General features: G+C 41.0%; 1 protein-coding gene across 2 annotated transcripts in view; it reads right to left on the reverse strand.

Moving 5' to 3' along the window:
* Positions 1 to 11,017: 11,017 nt before the first annotated feature.
* Positions 11,018 to 21,627, reverse strand: part of MTX2 (metaxin 2) — a 29,760-nt gene continuing 19,150 nt past the window's right edge. For both annotated transcript variants that reach the window (XM_064434358.1, XM_064434360.1), the window contains exons 4-10: positions 17,576 to 17,648; positions 16,240 to 16,316; positions 15,389 to 15,481; positions 14,667 to 14,705; positions 14,134 to 14,259; positions 13,449 to 13,525; positions 11,018 to 11,514 (exon numbers count right to left, since the gene is read on the reverse strand). In XM_064434358.1, coding sequence (XP_064290428.1) covers positions 11,307 to 11,514; positions 13,449 to 13,525; positions 14,134 to 14,259; positions 14,667 to 14,705; positions 15,389 to 15,481; positions 16,240 to 16,316; positions 17,576 to 17,648 — 693 coding nt within the window. In that variant the 3' untranslated portion in view covers positions 11,018 to 11,306. The remainder of the gene's footprint in view (positions 11,515 to 13,448; positions 13,526 to 14,133; positions 14,260 to 14,666; positions 14,706 to 15,388; positions 15,482 to 16,239; positions 16,317 to 17,575; positions 17,649 to 21,627) is intronic.

Raw genomic sequence — 21,627 nt, forward strand, 5'->3', positions numbered from 1 at the left:
AAGTCATTGTGCTGAGACACTGTTCTTCAGGGAAAAGCCTGGGTGTCATTCTTGGAGAGGTAAAAATAAGTTCACAGGTAATAATGCAGACAGATCATTTTCTCTCCAAAAGAATTGTCCTGTAGTTTTAAATTGAAGCCCAGAAGGAGAAGGGAGGTGAGTGTGGGGGGCTCCTGGGTTGTGTGGTGCTTGGGGAGCAGCCTGGAGCTCACAGCAGTGCCAGCTGGAGGGGCATGGGGCAGTCCCTTGCTGGGTGGATTTCCAGCCCTGCAGGGCTGCCCAAACCTCTCCTCTGGGCTGACTGGCACTGCTGCCATTGTCTGCCTGTGCAAATGTTTGGGGTTTCTCAGTTCCTTGGGAAGAAACCCAGCTTGGCTCCCACCCCAGCTGGGACAGAAAGCTGTGGGACATGTCCTGGCCAAGGGCATCAGGGACAGGGTGGCTTTGAGTGCCACATTGCCAGTCAGCCCTGGGGCTGGCAGCTGCTCCCAGTCCTTACAGCTGGGGGGGAAGAGTCTCCTCACACAAATCCCCTGGGTCCCACTGCTCAGAGGGAGCAGAGACCTTTCTCTTTGCCTGGGGAAAGGCACTTGAAGAAGCAGCAGTTACACAGGTAGGTGGGGGAGGTTGTGCTTAAGAACTTTAAAATATTATTGAGCCCTTGTTTCCCTGTGGAGATTTCAAAACAGAAAACTCCAAGGCAGGTTGCCAAGAGTCAGGGCTTCAGGTTCAGCATCCTACCTGAGCATTAGGGCAAAAACTAAAAAGGAGGTTTTCTGAGGTTCAGTGGCCTCGTTTTCATATGTTTTGTGCATATAACAAAGTGTTTTGGATGCTAGGAAATGAGGCAAGGTATCAATTAATGTATCAATTAACATGAGGCCAATGTTTTGTCAGATGACTGCATGAAATTCAGTGATGAACCTTTCATGGTCCAGGTTATGTTAAAAAGGGTAGTTTTAAAATAGCCTGTTGTACGTCATCAGTTGATATGTCATTTTCCATAATTCATGAGCACTGGTGCAAGATTAGACAATGGAGCCTTGAGTGAGAATTCATTAATTTCCTCCATGGTTTTAGAAATGTCAGAGGTGCAAAGCTGAGAATAATAAAAGTCAAACTCCTTAGATATATCTACTGTGCTAGGAAGAATATTACTCTGAGCATCTCTGATAGTATACAGTGTCTTAGTGTGCATGTGTCTTTAATTGGTATGCAAGGAGTTTATCTGCTTTACTGCCTGCACTTATCAGAAAAGATATAAAATGGGATGGTGATAATGGCTGCCTTCAAAGAAAAAGATATGTTCTTTCAAGGGTGTAAGTGCAATAAATCTTTCTGCTTTAAGGGCTCACTGGAAGCAGAAAGATTCTGTTCTGCTGACAACTGAATGTGGGGAATTTTCCCAGGGGAAAACAAATCACATTTCTCCATTCAAAATATAGTAAAAAAAATCACTGAAATGTGATACTCCAGAATGTATATTACAGTATTTCCCACTGAGTCCTTTACCAATTAAGCACACTTAACAGTTCTCAAATGGTTAATCAAAGGTGTCTAGCATTGAATATGTTTAGAATACACTTGTGAACTCCCACAGTAATATACAGTTCAAATTTTAAAAGCAAAAGACTAAAAATAAGCGGTCAGCTTTAGGCCTTTTTTTAAACTATACTGCAGGAATTAATTTGCCAGGAATAAGAGAGACAATGCTGAGGTCATTGCTATTCCAGAACCATTCTGCACGTCTGTGGAAAGCAGAGTTAATGCTACCGGTACCTACCACGTCTCGAAGGGATCTTTGTGAGTTGAAATCATTTTATTTACTTTAGAAAAGCCCACATTATTCATAAGAATCAAATGTTGTGCCTGACTGTTATAGCAAAACAAAACAGACAAGGGTGTTTTAAATTAATCTGTCAGTATGGTGCTTTCCAGTGCTCACTTTGTTCATGCAGCCAGCAACTGATGTTAGCATGAATTTAAATAATTCTTCTTGCTCTGAATAATGACCATGAAAGTTGAGTAATGGTATCTAAGAAATATCCAAACTTTTGAGGAGCTGCCTCTTATCTAGGGCTGTTTGCTTGCTCCTCATCTCCCCCACCCCTAATTGCGGGGAGGTGCTCCACACGGCATATAACTGAACATAATACAATTTGATTTGTGTTGCAGCGTTCTCCAAAGAACAAATCTGTAAAATTACAACATGTGAAAGCTTAACACAATGATATAAAATGGCAGTGGCACGGTTCATATCTTAAACTGACAGACTGATGGTGATTATTGCAAGGACAATGCCCTGCATATGTCAAACGATTTGCAAATAATTTATGTCACCTTATCCTCCATTATTGTTTTTGCAGAGGACATAAACTGTGTCACTAATATTAAACTGTCGGCAAAAAAAAGCCTACCTCAGCTCTTTCCTAGCTGAGAATGCAAAGACATCTGCACAGAGACAAACATGCATATGGCCATCATTTGTCCAACATCTTACACATTGTGAAGGTTTTTTACTTGAAATGCCAACCTATGTGGCAGATGATGTATGTGTTTCTTCAGTCCTGTGATTACCAGCACAGAGCTGCTCTGCAGTGCTCTTCACCTCATCAGTTCCACAAGCTGCACTCCAAGGTGTGTGAAACATTTGCAGGGAGATGGCATCTGACATGCAGCAAGGCAAAAGCATTCTGGTGTGAATATTTGACTCCAGATTTTGTTCAAATCAGGGTCAGATTCTGACCTGGAGAAATTAGTATGGGTAGAGATTTAGCACTACAAAATAGCAATTTGAAAACTGGAATGAATATATTTTAAAGATGGGGAAGCAGAAGAAAGTGGTGCTGTCTCCTGGGTGACTCCCATGGGGCTGCAAAGGAGAGGGGAAGGGGGAGGGTTTTATAAATGACCTGGGCTTTATTCTTTTGGAAATAAGCAGAGGACAAGGCAATCCTAGTCATTTCTGTTTGTTAAGTTGCATCATCTCAACTGCTGGGTTCTTTGTTTAGGTTTTGATGGTTCATTTATTACTACCAAGAAATGCCTTTGAAGAGTGATTTTCAGAGGCTGTTGTGGTTTAAAAAGCAGCAAAGAATGCAGTGTGGTGGTTGGAGCGTGGAGCTGGGAAACGAGCCTTCAGCCTCCCGCTCTAGATGTTGCCCTGCTCACATTTGGGACAAATTACTTGCAACTGCTGTGGCTTGACTTACTCTTATGTCAGGCAGGTTTTTCTGTGTGACTCATCCACTTGGTTAAATTCACCAAGTATTTCATAATCTTCAGCTGGAAATCACTCGTTTGATTGCAGATCAGTGACATTTCAAATAAGATTCACCAAATAGTTTCTGTTGGCTTCAGTGCAAGAGATGGCTCCAAATCCCTGTGGTGAGAAGGACAATGCACTGACAAACTCACTGAGCTAAGGGCTGGAAGGGAGCTCCATTCTCTTGCTGCTACTAGTTTTTCCTCTTTTGGATTCCTCATTTAAGCATTTTGCACTTTTAACTCCCTCAGGAGTGAAGAATCTTCTCCTTGCCCTTCCAAGCTTCTCTCAGCCTGCTTCTCAGAAAATCAGAGTTTATGACTACATTGATAATTTTTTAGTGATATAAATGCCAATGAAATTTGAGAGAACCACATTATCTATATGAGTTTTAATCTCACTTCCCATTCTTTCAATGTTGAATTTTGTCAAGCTTTAAAAAATCCCAGTTAACACTAATTACCTTGTTATTGCAATTGTTTCTGATTTCTGCGTTTGAAAGCAAATTTTAGGCATTTTAATTTTTTTAATTTAATTTCCTGTGGCAGCAGCTTTTGGACTCCCTATAGATGCACAGAGCAGAAGGATATAGGCTTGTAGGATGACTCTTTTTGCCTAAACAAATCCTTGAAAGCATGTTTGTTTCTCTACTCACACTAAAGGGATTTTACTGGCACAAGAAATCTCTTTTGAAGCAGAGGGAGGAATAGAGTCCACAGGTGTGAAAGCCTTTCCCAGGAGAGGGACCCTTCCTTTTCTCAGTGCAGGAAGGCCCCTGAAGCATCAGAAAGGGCAGGGGAATCACAAAGGCTATCAGGGAGAAGGGGCAGCAGGATGGGCCCCAGGAAGATGCAGTGAACCAAATGCAAGCGCCTCCATAGAAACAGGTCTGCAGGAGCTGTCCTGTGTGTGTCAAAAGCATTTCCATCAGATGACGGGCAGCTTTTTCCACAGCAGTGCTTTGGGCTTTGCCTCAAATGTGCTTTGGCACAACAGCAAGACCTTTGCACTCACATTTGCATGTAATACACAAGTCATGGTCGGCCCTGTGGTCTTTACACACACATGCAGAAACCTACCTGCCTTTTGCAAAATGTTATAACCTATGACAAAACATGCTGGAAAGTTCATTTAAGTAGTTAAAAACTTACCCTTCCCATAATGCCCCCAAACTACTGATCTTCATCAACTGGCTCCTTAAACATGCCACAACACAGACTTAAAGCTGCAAATGAAAGAGATCATGGTGATAGCCAGTAATCTCAGTTATACACTTCTTTGCTAGGAGGCATCGTAGATCAAGGTGCTACACACTCGTGAGGGAAGGAGCCTGTAAAAACTGCAGAGGAACTTAAGGCAGGAATTTACAGGAATTAGGTTAGAAACAGCAGTGGACCTAAAGAAAAGTTTTCAGTGTCTTGACAAGAAAAGAAAGTGGCTAGCTCTTATCTAACAGTCCAAGTGGTAACAACTTGAAAGATGAAGGATAATTTCCACAAGATAATCTCATGTAATAATCCTGTGTATTGGTGAAAAAAATGTTGATCTCAGCAGTGAGAGAATGTTATAACCAGAAACAGATGCTTTCGAAGTCAAGAAACCTGGACAAAACTGTACTTTGTAGCCAAAAGCTGAAAGAGATGTCACCAGCCATGGGAGTATGGCAGGGGCAACCTGAGATGTATGACTAGGGAGGTGGACTTGCTGTTGACAAATTCTTGGCAGGAAGAAGTGACAGAAAATGTAAATTCATGCTGAGAGAAGACAGCTTTGGCAGAGATACATGCTCTGGGGACTGGGTGACGCCATAGTTTGGCCAGAGCAGCTGGGTGATGATTGGTTTTTTTGCAGGTCTACAGAATTTGTCATGGCTAAGCTTCACTGGTTCCTCCCCACAGTACCTACAACAAGGTTCATTCAGACACATTCTGGTGACTCCTGCTTAGCCTCAGAAGATGGTCTTTGTTTGCAGCAAGCCAGTTCCTGCCATTTATATTTTCTAGGAATGATCATTCTTTTAATTCTTGTTTCAAGTTTTTCTATGTGAACTGAGAACATAAATCCTGTAAGACTGATGATTTGAGCAGTGATTGTAGGGAAGGTGACCATTACACCCTATATTTCTAAGATCTTTAGTTTTCTTCTTAAGTGCAGAATAAACTTCCAGGTATAAAAAAATCTGGATGAGAAAACATATATGTGGCACAACACTTGAAAAAAAACCATCTTTATTGACATACTGGGTTACTGTCAGCCCAGTACGATCAACCCACAGCTACTGTCAGGAGAGGGGTGAGTTCATGTTGACCTCTCATGTCAGCTCATTGTTTCAAGTCAGCTTCTGAGCACACCAGCTTGTAGACAGGAGTTGCTGTGGCTGCCATGGATGTCATGTGTGGCATGGATGGCAGTCCATCTGTGTCAACAGTGTGAAGTTCTTTTTCTCAACTAGCACCAAATTCAGGGTCTGCAGCAATAGATGGGAATGGTTGATACTCTCTATGGAAAAAGCCTGTCCTTTCTTTTTAGACAATGATTTACTTGGAGCCAAAAGGGATCTCTAAAGCTCTCACTGTTCAAATTTTTTCTTGTAAGTCTCAACAAGGTAAGATTCAACAATCACTGTTTTCAGAGGTGAGGCATCTCTCCCAGGCTGAGTTCTTTGCCCATAGTCAAGGCTAACACTCAATTTTTACATCTCATTTATGAACTCAGCAATTAGCACTTCCGTGGGCACACAGTATCTCCTCAGCTGCCCACAATGGCCTGTCAGGGAGGAGATGTGGTGTCACGGTCATTTGGTGGCTTGGGCTTGCAGCAGCACACACAGACCTCACCCCAATGCAACCACTTCTGTGTAGGCCAGCCCTTTCTGTAGGTGAGGTACATGGGAAACACACCTGAGCAGGTACATGGGAAATGCACCAGGCAGCTGTCATTTGTGGGCCCTTTTGATCCCCTAGGTGCCTAACGGCCCCAGTGTGGATACTGGGTGTGATCTTCACCCCACTGATGTCGCCGGTTTTGTTTCCTGCACGCCTGCTATTGCCTTCACACAACGGTGTTTTGCCAGGCTGGTAGCTGTTCCTGTGGCAAAACCTGCCAGCCTAGACAAGCCCTAGAAGCTTTAAGTCTTTCATTTCTTTCAAGGCAGTTACACAACAGGCCTCAAGCTCCCTGCCAACGCTGGCTTTTTACAAAGTTGGCACTGGGGACGTAAGCCAAGTATCACAAACCTGTGAAGCACGTGTTAGTCAGTGAATGACAGAGTAGATCAGCCAGGAAGTTTCAAACTGCATCAGGCTAGAGCCTGACTTTGCTAATGCTTCCTACTTCCTACTTCTACTTTTATACTAAGATCAGATAACGAGTAGCAGTTTTTCTTTGTAACAATTCATTAATCAGAGAAATGATCCTTGCTGGTGTTTAGATGTTTTACTTAATTTGGTACTTCTGGCCTGCTGCCCCAGTAGTGCCAAAATTATTATTTCTCACACAGCAGGTGATAAATAACAACTTCAGTCATGATTAATACCACGAATTTCTCAACCTGACTAATGCAAAAACTTCAAACCTGCAGAACAAGTGGGTGCTAATTGTTGTGAGAGCCATTGGAGCTGCACTCTGCTTACAAAGAAAGAAAGCCACAGGAAATGAAGTGTTTTCTAGCAGCACAGCTGATCCTAAGAGGCATCATTAAGTGCAGCTCAGCAGCATTCTCCATGTGTAAGGCTATGCTAGCCTCTTTTTTTCCACAACACTGAGCTTTAAGTACATTTGAGAGACAGGAGATTGCCAGGTTGTTTTTCTTTCCCTGGGGAGGAAAAGGAGAAATAAAACAAAAGGCAGAGAAAACAGCAGTTTAATATCTCATTAACACCAGTCAGTACAAAAATTTTTATAACTGATATGTGAAAAGTGATAGATCCTAGCAAAAACTGCTCCTAGAAAAACTCCTTCACGTCTCCCTTGAAATCTCATCACGTAATAAAAGGCAGCATCAAGAGGCTGCCCAGTCAGGGAGACCTTGCTTCAGAGAGCAACAGGAAAACCAGAAGATCAGGGAGGAGTGTCAGCTGGAAACAATGCTCCAATACTATAAATTAGCCTGTGGCTGAGACCCTGGCAACTTCAAATCACCAGCTGGTTTGCTACAGCCCGTGGTGGAGTAGGGTGGTTGCTCCTTTTCCTGTGGTGTACTTAAGAGTGGCACAGGGCACGCAGGATCCACAGTCTAGCTGTGTGTACAGTGCTGGGCTGGTCAGACCTTCACATCTGGAACTGGCACCTTGCATATTTCTGATAGGAGCAGACACCAAAATCCAGTAAGGACATGAGCAGGTAACTGTGGTGAGGGGAATCTGTGCTGAGCAAGATTAGTCTGCTCTACAGCCCCAAAGAAGCATCTTTAGGACTGGAGAAGCAATCCAATTTTCACCAGAATTTCCCCAATTGTTTTAGCTCTGTCAGGTGAAGAAAGTTTCTGCTACTTTCCAACATGAGCACTTGCCTGTGAAGCTAATTACCTGTGGAAGGAAAAGACTATGAGAAGCAAACCACAGTGGTCAGGGGATTTGTACTCAGACTCAATTATATCTATTCACTTGTAGGTAGCTCTGAGAGCTTTTATGACTTTGTATGCTGTTTTGATTGGGTAATTCCTGCACTTCCTTGTGGGGCATATTTAGAAGGTGAATGATAATCCATGGTACAGTTGCTTCTGACATTTTTTTCTGTTGGAAGCCTAAATTTTGTCTGAATTTGGGGAAACTTTAGAAGTTCCACCTATCTCTCTTCACTCAAAATAGCCTGTAAGGACTTCATATTTTTGAGCCTGAAAAGCTAGGAATGAAAACCATCATCCCCACTGTCCTGCTATGTGAGACAAACCATAGGCCTTCCTGGCCTGATTCCTGTCTGTGCAGCAGCTGTGCTTTAGTCATGGGAGATGTCCTATACACACCCACAACCCAAGAGTAACATTCCCACAGACTGCACATGCACAGCCTTGTCTACTAGAGGGCCACTCAGACCAGCAGAAAGCCCTCGCTACTACACTTTGAAGAAGGCAGCTCAGTGTCCTTGCTCAATCCCCTCAAATAAAGGCTATTGGGTTTGGGTTGGTTTGGGCTTTTTCCGCCCTTAATTTGTTTTATTGCTGGTGTTGTTAAAATGTTTAATTCCTTTTCCTGAGCTGTGCCCAGCATTTCAGGAGCAATCCGTTTAAGTGTCCTTTGTGGGACTGCAGCTTCAATGAGTTAAAGCACAGCTTGCCAAGCAAGCATTGGTCCTTGGAGCTCAGGCCAGTCTGCTCCACAGCACCAGTCATGCTACCAGTGTCACTTTAAAAAGCATAATGGTTTCTTGTATTTATGAAGTACAAAGTCTGCCATTTGGCTAGGATTTTAATAGCTATTTTCAACATGGGTAGCAAAGCCAAGATTTTCCTTCTAAGTTTAGATATCACCTAGAATGAGATGCAGCTTGAACTACAAACTAGCTCTGTAGCAAATATGCCATACAGAAAGAATCCTCTTCAGTCCAGGAAGTAAGGAATGCTCTTTTCCATTTAAATGAAATTATCAAAGTCACACACGAGGAATGAGGGGTGGTTAAACTTTCAGAAATTTCAGTGTAACTTGAGAGCTCAGTCTCTGCTTGTCCTCTCACTTCAGTATTGAAAACTCAATGTGATTTGCCTGTCTCTGTATCCTTAAGCGGAGTCTGAGTAGCTCAGGTGGATTTACACAAACTTTGTTTGCAAGAGATCAGTATCTTTTGCCCAACCACTTCCACAGCATTTATTTTCTAGATGAGACATTCAAAGCAGGTTAATGCATATCGCTCTGTGGGGTTTTTTCTACTGCTCTGAAGTTATAAAGCTCACTGTATGCTACTGCACAAAAGCTGCAATAACTTGCTTTTCAGCATTCAAGGTGTTGTATTACAGAGCTTGCTTTGCCTCACCTTGCCAGAATACAGAGCTTCATTCAATGCTGTTTCAAAGTAATTGCTGAAATTTGGCTACAAGGTGGCTAATGGCAACTGAAGCCTTGAAAGAGGAGGAACACATGTCCACCTGCACTTTTTCAGACCAATAAAAATTACTAGGTAGGTTTAGAAATCCATTAAGTAAATTAGTCCTGTAGTTCATTCTACTGGTAGCAGAATTGCAAAAACAACAGAAGCCAGCTTAAAATCTTTCCTTGTAAATGGTGCTCTGCAAATAGCAAGAGGCTAAAAGACCAGTTTAATTACTCTGGATTAAGATACTTGAGTTTTCACACAGGATTTCCTCATCACCATGGCATGCTAACTTGATTCTGAGTGCTCAAATAGCATGTATCACAATATTCCCTCCAAACTTAAAAAAAAAAAGCAAGTTTGAAAGAAATATCTGGGTTCTCAGCTACCAACTGGTTTGATAGTGGAAATGGTCACTAAGCAGTCAACAGCTGATGGGGTTTAGTTTCAAAGGTGTTCAACATAGAGACGTGTGAAATTCTAAGACTGAAATGCAGGACAAGGGCAATCTGCCTCTCCTGGCAAGAGTGGTTTGATGAAAGACCAAGACACCCTTATACACTGATACTTAGTGGATTTGGCTGCAGCAGGACTTAGGACTGTTATATCAAAAAGCAGGCAGAAAGAATTCAGCTCCGTTTTCCAGTCCAGCTGGCAAGAGCGGCTCCCCACAAAAGCAGTGAGTAAGCAGGAGTGGTTCAGGAGCCTGTCATGAGATGCAGCCAGTCCAAGGCATGCAGCTGCTTTCTGCTCAGTGTTTAAGAGAGAAGGAAATGGCAGCCAAAACCTCATGACCATTGTATAACCATTTGTAACCAGTTCAAGTCATTAAGTGTTCTTACACTGAAGCATACAGTCAAATGAACATATTTCAAAGCAAGAACACAATGGTTCCAACAAGCCAAACAGCCTGAGCTGGTTCCCAGTTGTGCCCATGACCTCCTGAGTGCACAAGGCTTGTTTCTGCCACCAGCATGTTCCTGGTGGTGCTTTTGGAAAAGCATCAAGAACAACTGACACAGCAGAACAGAGTAGTACCATTCAATGCACTCAAAATAAAACCAGTCAGATCAGTCCTTGCCTACACACAAGAACTCTCCCTTGAAAAGTTCCAAGTTGCCAGGGTTTTTGGAGCACCACAGTGAGATTTCTTTGTTTATTTATGTATCATTGTGGATACGTGTACCATGGAAAATGCCAGCCACAGGCTCCCAGTGACTCCTTTTTCCATGAGAACCACATCTGGTAGATAGACCAAAGTTCAGAAGCAATGTCAACATACTGGAAGTGGAAACAGTGAGGCAGACACTCACCTAGCAAATTAGTTTCTTAAATACATTGCAGGACAAGCTAGGGATTAAAACTGGGAAACTACAGGAAGAAAAAAATTATGATCAAAAAACCAAAGGTGAATGAAAGATAAAAGCAGAGGCAAGACACACACAAGATTAAGGACTGACAGCCAGAAGGTACTCTGAGACAAAAATAGGAACTGACTGAATAAGATCACATTAATTGTGGGCTACAGAGCTCCAAGACATTTTTTTCACCCAATTTCTGAGTAAGTTTTAGCTGAGGCAGACAAACATTAAGATCTCTAATGCATACTTTCATTCCCAGCCTAGTAATTCTAACTAGTTCACACCTTTCTTCCAAGTGTCCTGTCAAAAGGATCCCACTCGCGAACTACACAGAAATCAAACTTAGTAAAAGAGGCATTTAGAAGGATCAGAGATCAACTTTCAGTGTTTTATTTTTTGAAACAGATACAATATTTTTCCAAGGTCACTTTACAGTAAGTGGCATACAGGCTATTAAAATGGAAACACTCATACAGACATTTCAGCTTTAATGTGCACAGTATATTCTACAACACAAATGCTGTATTTAACATTTTTTCTTGCTCCAGAATGACTTGGCAGCTTCAAAAAGCTAACACACACTTCCATTCTCAAAATCCATTTATAGAGCAATGATAAACCCAAAACTGCAACGTGATGCACCCCAAGCACCCTGCTTATCTCAGCAAGGACCTCTTGGAAGACCGGGCTGCAATTGCAGAGCTGTCTTTCTCCTGACCCTCAAAGTACTGCTGCTCTATTCGCCGACAGAACGCTGTGAGGTTACTGTAGTTCTTCACTTTTTCAGAGAGTTCATCAGTGATTAGCTGAGTAGTAAGGATTGTGAACAGATGTCCAAACACTAGAGCATCTAATTCAGTTGGTCTGGGGAACAAAAAAAAAAAAAAAAAAACCCACAGTTATTTGGAGGACAAGTCCTGATCAAGAAAAGCCGTGCTGTTCTGAGTAACCTTTAGCTCGCCATGCAGTCTAAGAATTGGGATGAAATCAAGCAAGGCTAAACCAAATATATGAAATCCCTGTGAAGGGTATATTAAGAACCCTGCTTGTTCTCAGGATGGCATTTTCCTTGCTTTAGGGAGCTTGGAAATGTGGAAATAACATCTCTTAGATCAGACAGACTTAGTGATCTAGTTTCAAACCGTGCTCCACCTTTTAGTCCTGTAACAAGGGCAAATGCTTATCAGGTGTTTTGTGGCTCTTCTTTTTCTTCTGCAGATGTGTATTAAAAAATCCAACTATTATCTCACAAGGGAAAAAAAAAAGAAACTAGTGGAAGCTTATGACTCCCATTCATTTTTTGTGCTCTGCAACAGTCTGGAACTATTCAATCAACAAAAAGAGGAGTTCCATGGTGGCAGCAGCTGGAAACATCCCCTTTCTGAAAGGGGATTAGACAGAAGAAAACGGGTATTTTGGGAATGTTTTAGGTATGACAACCCTTCTGAATTGTCATCTGGGACCTTTAGGTAGTCCATGTATGTAAGTAGTCCATGTAAAAATATTTTTTTTTTCAAAGCTGTTAATAACTTCAGAGTTTCCCTTTACTAACATTCAATGTATGCAGGTTGAAGCCTTTCTAAACGATAAAATTTTTGCCTTTTTATTTGTGGATGACTAAGCACTCTCCAGTGGAGATCTGGACCCCTGCATAACAAACTTTAATCTGTCAGAAACAGGCACTTTTCTTATTTACCTCCCAAAGACTCAAAGAAGTCACAGACTGAAAACTACTGGACTAAAAATACATATTTTCTTAGTAGTGTTTCAGACAGCTAAAACATTTAAAGGCTGAAACTACCAAAAAAGCCTGGTGAACAACCAACCAACACAAATTCCCCAAGTTACAATTCTTTAGAAATACAGAAAGAAAAATTAAGAGATACTATGTTTAATAATCAGAGGAGAAGATGCACCTTAAAGTCATCTTCTATAAGGCATATTTCTGTATCCTCTGAATTAAGACTACTCAGCTAGTCTCAACTTGGAATAGATTAAGGGGCAAAGCCACAATGCAGAGAAGTAACCAAATGCTGCCATTTGAAGACATCTCCCTGTTCAAATGCAGTAAACTGAAATCCAGGCCTGAGCATTTCTAGACTGATCTACACACAGGAGACAAGCGGGATGTGATGTTATTTAAGTCTGTAACATTTCCAAAATCGTGAACTATTGGAGAGAAAAAAAATTTAAAAGAGCATATTGTAATTGAAAGAAACTGGTAAGAGCAGAGGACTTTCCATGGAAATCAGGTAATTTCTTTTCTTCTCTCCTGGCAATGTGAATCTTGTTTTTCACTTTGCATTTAGTTCTTTGTGGATCAGCTAGCTTCTCCCGCAGTTCTTAAAACTCACAGGCACCCTCATGCTAATCCAGCTCATTCAGAACTGCTTATCATGTTAAGACAAGCTGCCCTGATCAGGCTGGCACAACATCCATTCACTTCTCTAGCAGAGAATGTTACCCAAGAAATACAAGTAAAGCTTTAAATGTACCATTCTTAATAAGAAACTAACTATATAAAAATGTACATTTGTAGCCTACGTAAGTTGTGGTAGAATCTGGACAAGCAGGAGTAAAATGAAATCATAAATACAACAGACTTACTGAAGCTTTCTCTTTAAAACCTTGTTCCTGAAATTTCATGTTTAGATTCCAGTCACATATTTGTAATTTTGCAACTAATCACACAGCATTAAAAGCAAACAGGAGTTTCATACAAATACATTTGTATGTGTGTGGGTATATACCTATATCTCATATTGCTGGATGCAGTATTTCAATGAAGAGTAACTTACTGTTTATTGAAGAAATATGGTTGTGTTCCTAATCTCTGGGAGAGAGCATGACAGCACTGATCTACATCTTCAAGCACCTATCAAAATACACAAAAGAAAGAAAGATCCATATTGTCAGGAAGTAACACCATTGCAAGAAATAACCTCCTCATTCTATTTTCTCTGTTTTATGGGAACAAGGAATGTAACATGTTGGAATATCAAAAGGTGTTAAAGTCAGTCAAACCTACACAGCAGGCAGCAAGTGTTACTTAATCTAACATTTGATGTAAGGCAACTCTGATTAAGTGCTTCCCATAACATTTACAACTAAGCTTAATGAAAGGTACTGACTTAAACCCCACAACCTGCCACAATCCCACAAAGAATGCCTATCAGCATCATACAGCAAGCAGGGCACAGAACTCACAACCTGTTTTCAGGACTATGGCCTAAACTAACACTGACAGACTTGTACAGTCGTGGCAAAACATCCTTCCTTGGACCCCATCAGGTTGCAAATAACTTAAAATTTATTGCTGCTGAAGGCAAATACCTGACTCCTGATAATATTTAAAGTACAGAACTTACATTTCACTACATCTGTTTCAGGAACATGCTACTCTCCAATGCCAATTAAAAAAAAAAAGAAAAGAAAAAGAAATTAAAAGAGGGTAAAGAAATAAGGTTCACTTTTCCTACTTACCTGTTCAAGTGTCTTTTCAGCCCATCCGATGGCTTTCATCTTCCGCCTGACCTCCCACTGCTTCTGATAGGACAAAATGCGGTTGAGAGGCCACGGATAAGGAGAGCCATACCTTGGGTGAGTGATCTGTGTTGAAAAACACAAAGGTACTGTGTTATAACACAAGAAAATACAGATACCTCTTGAACAAAACAGCTGATATTTAAACATTTCTCTCAGAAAAGGAGCTGCAGAAGAGAAAAGCAGCTGTGTATGCTGTAACTATCTGCACAGAATCCACCGTTTGCAGCATAATTATTTAAAGCTATTATTTCAGAAACATGAACAAAACCTGTTTCTATCTATTCTGCAGTCAGCTCCCTCCAGTAACACAGCTTCCCTAAAATGCGTATGCAAGTGAAACTAAAGTGAAAAGACTTTATCATTAATGGTATAAACCCCCATGTTTCATTTATGAGTAGGGACTTGCAGTTGTGAGCAAAAGTGTTTTCTCATTAAATTTTAATTAAGATGAATGCTGCGGAACCACTCACCTCCTCTACTGTAACATCATCACACCACTGGAGATAGAGCTAGGAAAAGAAAGAACACTTACTAAAACTTCCTAATAAAGGAGAATACAGAGACAATCATTTTTCACTAGTAGAATTTTCTTTTCTAAATTAGATTAAAATTTCCATTTCATTTCTTCTCACAGACCTTTGATGTACAAAAGAAATTAAAACTGGAAGGCAAAAACCCAGCTGCTAGTCCTTACTTCAGCAGCACCAAAACTCAGCTGAGACCAAAAGCCTGTTCCTGCTGCCACACCACACCCAGCTCCAGGCACAGGTGAGCAGCCCTCAGCTCCTCAGTCACCTGCATCCTCCCAGTGCTTCCAGCACTGCTGCCATGCCAGGACTGAGGCACCTGAACTGGCTACAGAGGATCCCAGGCTGCCAGCACACACCATGTGCACATGGGGCAGTGACAGGGGGTGCCTGGCCAGCCAGGGGTGCAGTAGGACCCCAGGAACCACTGGCATTTTCTGCTCAGTTACTTCTACAGCTGTGTGCCACACTTGACAGAGGTGAGGGGAATCACACGTGGCTACAGGAACAGGTCAGCAAGCAATCCACAGTGTAGGAGAATTTATTCCTGTCATTTCACCTCAAAAGCTCATGACCTAATTTAGGGACAGCACTATTTCCACTACAGGGAAAAATCCCGAAGTTTTCTTGCCTACAGTGTGTGGAGTTACTAGGGCTTGCTGTACCTCTGCTGTCAAGAGCATATTATTGACCAATTCCATGTAGGCTTTCATCTCAGCTTTCTGGACTTCATCCAACCCATCACTGAGAGAATGGCCCTAATGGGGAAAAGAAAAAAGACACACGTGTAAGAACAGGTATTGAATACTCAGCAACGTATGACCCAAGCACCTTAAGCATCAATGAGCTTTGGCTCAGATCCTATTCTCTTACATAGTTCAATAAAAAATTAAATGTGAAATTTTTACATACAGTATCCTTTACTATTAAAACCAAATCATCATAATGTAACTAATCTAATCAATAAGAAATCTAAGCTAATCTACAAGAAATTCAGACTATTGTCAGTTACAGATAAGCACACTCTGAGCACACAACCTCCTGGTTAGTATCAGTCATAGTATCCCTATGGCAAGAAGTAAACACAAATTTACATCTGTGATACAGATTCAACTTCTCAGTGAAAACATGGCATTTTTTAAAATGGAGGGGAGGGCTGGGGATGGGAGAAAAAAGGCAAAGTTGAACAGTATCTGACATTTCAGCATTTAAAACAATTTATTATAGGCTTAAGACCTCTGAGACCCAGAGACAAAGCATGTAGGAAAACAGTCTCAGAAACTGGCACTGGTATGCAGCTATTCTGCATAGAATTTACTTGGAGATTCTGAGGAAATTACAAAGAAAAACATTTTCACCTCACAAACTCCTGTTCTACAATATCTTTCTTTTAAAACAGCACTAGATTCCTATACTTGTTTTAACAAATTCAGTAACATTCCAGAAAAGCACACTAAATCAGCACAATGCTAAGCAGGATTAACATTCATAATTAATGAAAACAATGCAGTATTACCTTGGCTTTTACAAACTGGACTATGGGCCCAAGTTCAGATACTACTTGATTTCCCACATGAATAAAGGGTACTTTGCCTGTAAAAGAAGAAATGTATTGTAGTAATGAGACAGAGGGTGGTGGGCTGAGAGAAGGGAACAAATTCAAACCTTCTCTGAATTATCATTAAACCTATATGAAGAAAGGAAACAAGGTAATTGAGTAAAAGTGAGTAAAAAGAGTAAAGGACTCCAGGAGTAAGGGAAAAAAGAATATATGTAATTCTGCCTACATTTAAAATTGAAGCAGTATCATCTTCCTTCTTGTGCTCCTTGTCTTTAGAAAAAGAAGGAAGTCTTCAGACCTAAATGACAACATTAGATGCCAGCAAGTGTGGACATGAGGTGTGAGTGGCAGAAAAGACACAGCATGTAAGTGTCACCAGTCCCAGTCCTGCACGTGCAAGATGCTCCTGTGTGCCTGGATTCAGCATTTCAAAGCTCTATTTACTAACAAATAATTCATATAACTGCATATTTTGTTTTGCAGGGGTTTCACTCCTGCCAAGCAATTGCTGGTTTCAGGTATTTTTTAAGTCCCCTCATTTCACTGCTTTACCCAAAAATATCAGTCCCAGCAGTAGAACCCATATAGCTGGCAGACATACATTCACAGGCACCTCCATATGGCAGTCATCAGCCAGAGCCAGGTAATCAGAAAATATGGACCTCCTCACACAACAAAACTGTGGGACAGAGCATGAGGATCTTGGCACCTGGTGTTCTGTAGTTCTGGTTTCTAGGCAATTTTCTGAAGCTGGTGTCTGGGCATTTTTAGGCAGTCACCTCCAACAAAAACAGCAGTGTACCCTTAATCCTTACCTTTTTGATAGAGGGTTTGGATTTTTTTCCAGACAGTCTCGTGGACCTGAGGATGACTTAAAATCACCTGTCACCCTTAATAGTGAAAACATATCCTGGCAATCAACTCCCACACAGAGTAACAAAAGAGAACCTTTCTCCAGTATTGTCTCATTCCAGCAATAGGAAAATATAACAGCATTTCCTGGAATATTCCCTGGATGCAGAATAAAGCCATTTTTGGACACATATGTCTTTCTGCTTTAGGACTTTTGAGAGAAGGTTTCCACCAGGCACTGAGCTGTGTGAACACTTCACACAGGTACACATTGTGCCAATGTTACTTTGCATTTCACGGGTTTGATTGCTTGCAGAGGAGGGGGAAGGCAACCCACACACAGCAGCACTGCCCGGCTGTTATCAGCAAGACAAGGCCCAGTTGCCATGGTATCAAAATGGAGGTGTAACACAGTAATCTAAATGAAGGCCACACTTACCAGATGGGGACATGTACTCAGCGTTTGCCCTGCAAATCACCCGGATTGGCAGATTGCACATTTGCAAAAAGGCCTGGAAACAAAGAGTCGCATTTGAAAAGCATTCATACACCAGTGGCAAACAAATGTGGAGCTCTCAATACATTTGCCTGTGTTAGCTGGTTCCCAGCACACACTTATGAAGTATAGTTCTTTGCATACTGTTCTTAGGAAGAAAGAAGAAGGGTAAGTAAAAGAAAAACAAAGGCATTTTAACTTCATTAGACAAGTGCTTATTATTCAAACACTGACTGAAATTCTTCTAATGCAGTTTCACCTATTTTTATTGCTTTTTCAGGATGGGCAAAGAAGCAGTATCTGACAGACACAATTAGCGCTGTGGCTGTACAAAACTGAGTGACATTTTGCCCCTTTTAAAAACCACAGTACTCATTTCTCCCGGCTAAAGCTGGCTAGTCAAGGCAATGTTATATAACAGGGCAAACACATATGGCACCTTCTCACATTATAATTACAATAGCAGCCAGAAATTTTGCTCTGTGATACTGTCAAAGCACAAGTCTGGTTTGGGACAAAGTATTATTTTTAATTTATGGGATTCATGGAGAGCATAAGTGATCAATTTACCATTTCCTTCTATCTGTGTTCTTAGATTCAAAGCTTTCTCAGAAGGATAACAATTTCTGTCAGCACCTGCCACTACCACAAAATCCATAGGCAAATAAGGAATCTCTTACTCACTAGAGACTCTCACAACTCAGCTCAGTCCTATCATTCATTTTGTCTCTGCAATTAGGTCACAAGTCCAGATTACAAAATTATTCTATTGCCCATTTATACAATGTGACTTGGGGTAAAAAAGCCCTAGAACAACAAGGCTCCCACCATGAAGAAAAATAGTGCTGTAACACACACTTTCTACACAAGCCTCCTGCCTGCTTTTTAGATGGCAGGATCTGGCAGAAAACCACATTCTCACAACTTTAGCTGCTCAGACTCTAATCACACACATGAAAACAACCTAAACTTTAACCTTAAGATTTGCTATTCTTCATTCTAGAGCACAGATTCTAGTAATGTTAGAAATCATTTAGTCTACCCTCAGTTAAAAAAATCAAAATGAAAAAGAAATTTAAGAAGACCCTCAAGTAAACACCAAATCAAAAACCTGAGAAAACTTTCTTGGAATAGTCAACTTCAGTTCTGATGAATGCTTCATTAAATGAGAGACCAGGACTGACACTGAGAAGAATGATTCAGACTTAAAACTGGATAAAGCCATCCAGTACTGAATTTACCACATCAGTCTTCCTGCAAGGTTCTGAAACAGTGACCACTGACTACTGGAGCTGCCCCTTCAGCAGCTTTACAAGGCTTCTTCCAGCAAGCCCCTTCAGCACCCCCATGCCAAGACCTGCTCCACTTCAGTCTTTGTCTATATTTAGGATTGGCTTTAAAAGGAGTAATGAAATAAACCTAAATATGTAATATATTATGCAATATTAATAGTATAACCTAAATATAAAATACAATCAACCTAAGAAAAGAATTTTTTTTAAAACCCTGCTATCTTTTAAAAGGTAGAAGCCCAGGGAATAAAAAGACCAGTATGTCTGTCTATTGTGAGCTGTAGCTTGTATCCAAAGCATGACCTGCTCAACTTTAAGTGCTCCTTACATAATGTTCTGCAGCAAAATGAAGGAAAGATCCACAGTATAAGACAATTTTAATCCTTATTGAATCTACACTGCTTAACTAATCATTAACTAGAGAAGTAGGCCAGTATCTACTTCTTACTTCAGCTTATAACTAATGGCACACTGGACACCATTGAAGTCAACTAAAAAATTCATGTGAATCAGTAAAAGACAACAGTATTATCCCAAATTAGGAGGGCTCAGCCTAAGAAATAAGCCTTGCAATTTGCATTACTATGAGTACTTACATTCTTCCATTGATGTAACTGACAGGTTTTGGAAATTATTAGCATTAACAAGTCAGGTGGTTTTGACTTTTCAAGCACAGTGAATACATTCCATATTTATGGAAATTATAGTTTCTTTTAGAAAAAAAAAAAAAAAAAAAAAAACAAGGACAAGGATCATGACCAATGCATTCCTATAAATATTCACTGCCAGAAATTTTTTTCTGATGCATTCAACTAGGTATGCTAGATATTAGACAATAACTGATATTAGACAGTAAGTGGCATGAACTATTACCAAAACAGTTGAAACTGGAACAGATCAAAGAAATCTTAGAGAGAGAATACAGAACAAAGCAGCAATTTCTCTGAGTCTTTATCTCATTACATGCTTTAGCCCAGTGATCAAGGGAGGATTTGTTCCCATTTTGACCACTCACACAGAATGTCAAGAACCAGCACATTTGGTGTGCAGATGGTATGAGACCACCATGGCTTCCAACTCTGATAAAAGATGCCACGGAACACTGATTACTTCAGCTCAGAACATCTTGCTTCCCTTTGGGTAAACCCACATACACAGTTTGAGCAGGCAAGTTACCCTTGCTTTTCTTGTGAGAGAAATCTTTTTCTGTGAGCAAATGAGAGTGTGCTCATCTCCTCTGAGTGCTTTTGGGCAAGAGATTGAAGGCTGAAACCACCCCAGTGCAGTTTTGCTGAGATTTATGAAGATATCAACACCCCTTCAAAGACACGACATCAAAAGTTGAGCAATCTGAAAGACCAAGGGCCCGGGCTTATTCCAGTACATCAGAGATTGTTGTTAACATCCTAAATTTGGCTGATCAACTTAAAAAAGGACTGAAAGGGGCCAACTGAATTCCAAGTAACACACAATCTGGTTAATGACACCCTTGTGAAAATTCACCAGAAAATGGCAAGCAAACAGCAAAACTAGAAACAAGACATTTATCTGAGTACAGCCTGTCCCACCTCACAAAGATGTCTGTAGTTCCAAGTAACAGCATTAAATTTCCAGCTCCCTTCTCTAGACAAAAAAAGTGTACTACCAAAGAAAAAAGTGGATGACACTATAGGCCTCAAGCTGGATCTCCTCCAGCAGCAGAGGAACAAAGTGTATCCTTTCTTTGGATTAGGTTAATACAAGAAACAGATAAAGGCATTAAAAAATAAAGATTTGGCTTAATAGGGTCTGTCAGTTTCTCTCCCACACATGCTCTCTGCCTCTTTCCTGCAGTCTGAGTCTCCTCTCTCACACTCTTCCAGCCTCTCTAGCTGTAGCACTATCTAACACCCAGAAAGAGGAGGAATGAAGAAATGTGGGAAAAAAAACAATTTTAGCAGTGATACCTCTGTTTTTCCAGACTGAAACCACTCAGTCTACAGTGCTGCTACTGCCCCTGTGCACATTGTTTTAATGGGAGACTTTGCTGTAGACAGAGCTGTTGCTGCACATCCATGAGGAGAAAGGGATGAGAGGGAGGCAAACAGAAGCAACCAGATGAATAATGTCTGTCCTCCCCTACCCTCCCAATATTTACTGTTACAGAGTAGGGAAGAAACAGTTGTGGACAATGAACTGAAGAAAAGTATGGGAACGCCTCTCAGTGCCTTTCCTGCCCCACTGCACACTGATCCACACAGGACTATGGTTTGTATTGAACTGCCTTATACTCACAGAGAACAGGGTGAGCTACTCTGTTTTCAAAATCAGCTGGAACAACCAAGTTCATGTTTTTGCTGAGAGAGAACAAGGTATTGGTAACTATGTGAACAGGGCTGATAGGAAGCTTTGAGGTGACACTTGTTACAAAATTAATCAAATATCTTATGCCTACCATTCATTTCAACCGTGGCAGTTGACACCTCCTGCCAAAATTATGGAGTATATTTACAACACCATTGCTTAAAGGACACAATTCAAGTAAGGCCTGCTTCTTCTTACAGCCAACCCAACTTAAAATTCAAAATATAAGTAGGATGTTGTATTTCAATTATCTAAAAAAACAATCAAGGCAATCACGTTTGTGCTGATTTGGCATAGTTCAGAAGCCCAGAGCCCAGAAACTGCAGCCAGACACAAGAAAACTCAGCCCACCCTTCCCTT

This window comes from Passer domesticus, chromosome 10, assembly GCF_036417665.1.
Source record: "Passer domesticus isolate bPasDom1 chromosome 10, bPasDom1.hap1, whole genome shotgun sequence".
Lineage (NCBI taxonomy): Eukaryota > Metazoa > Chordata > Aves > Passeriformes > Passeridae > Passer > Passer domesticus.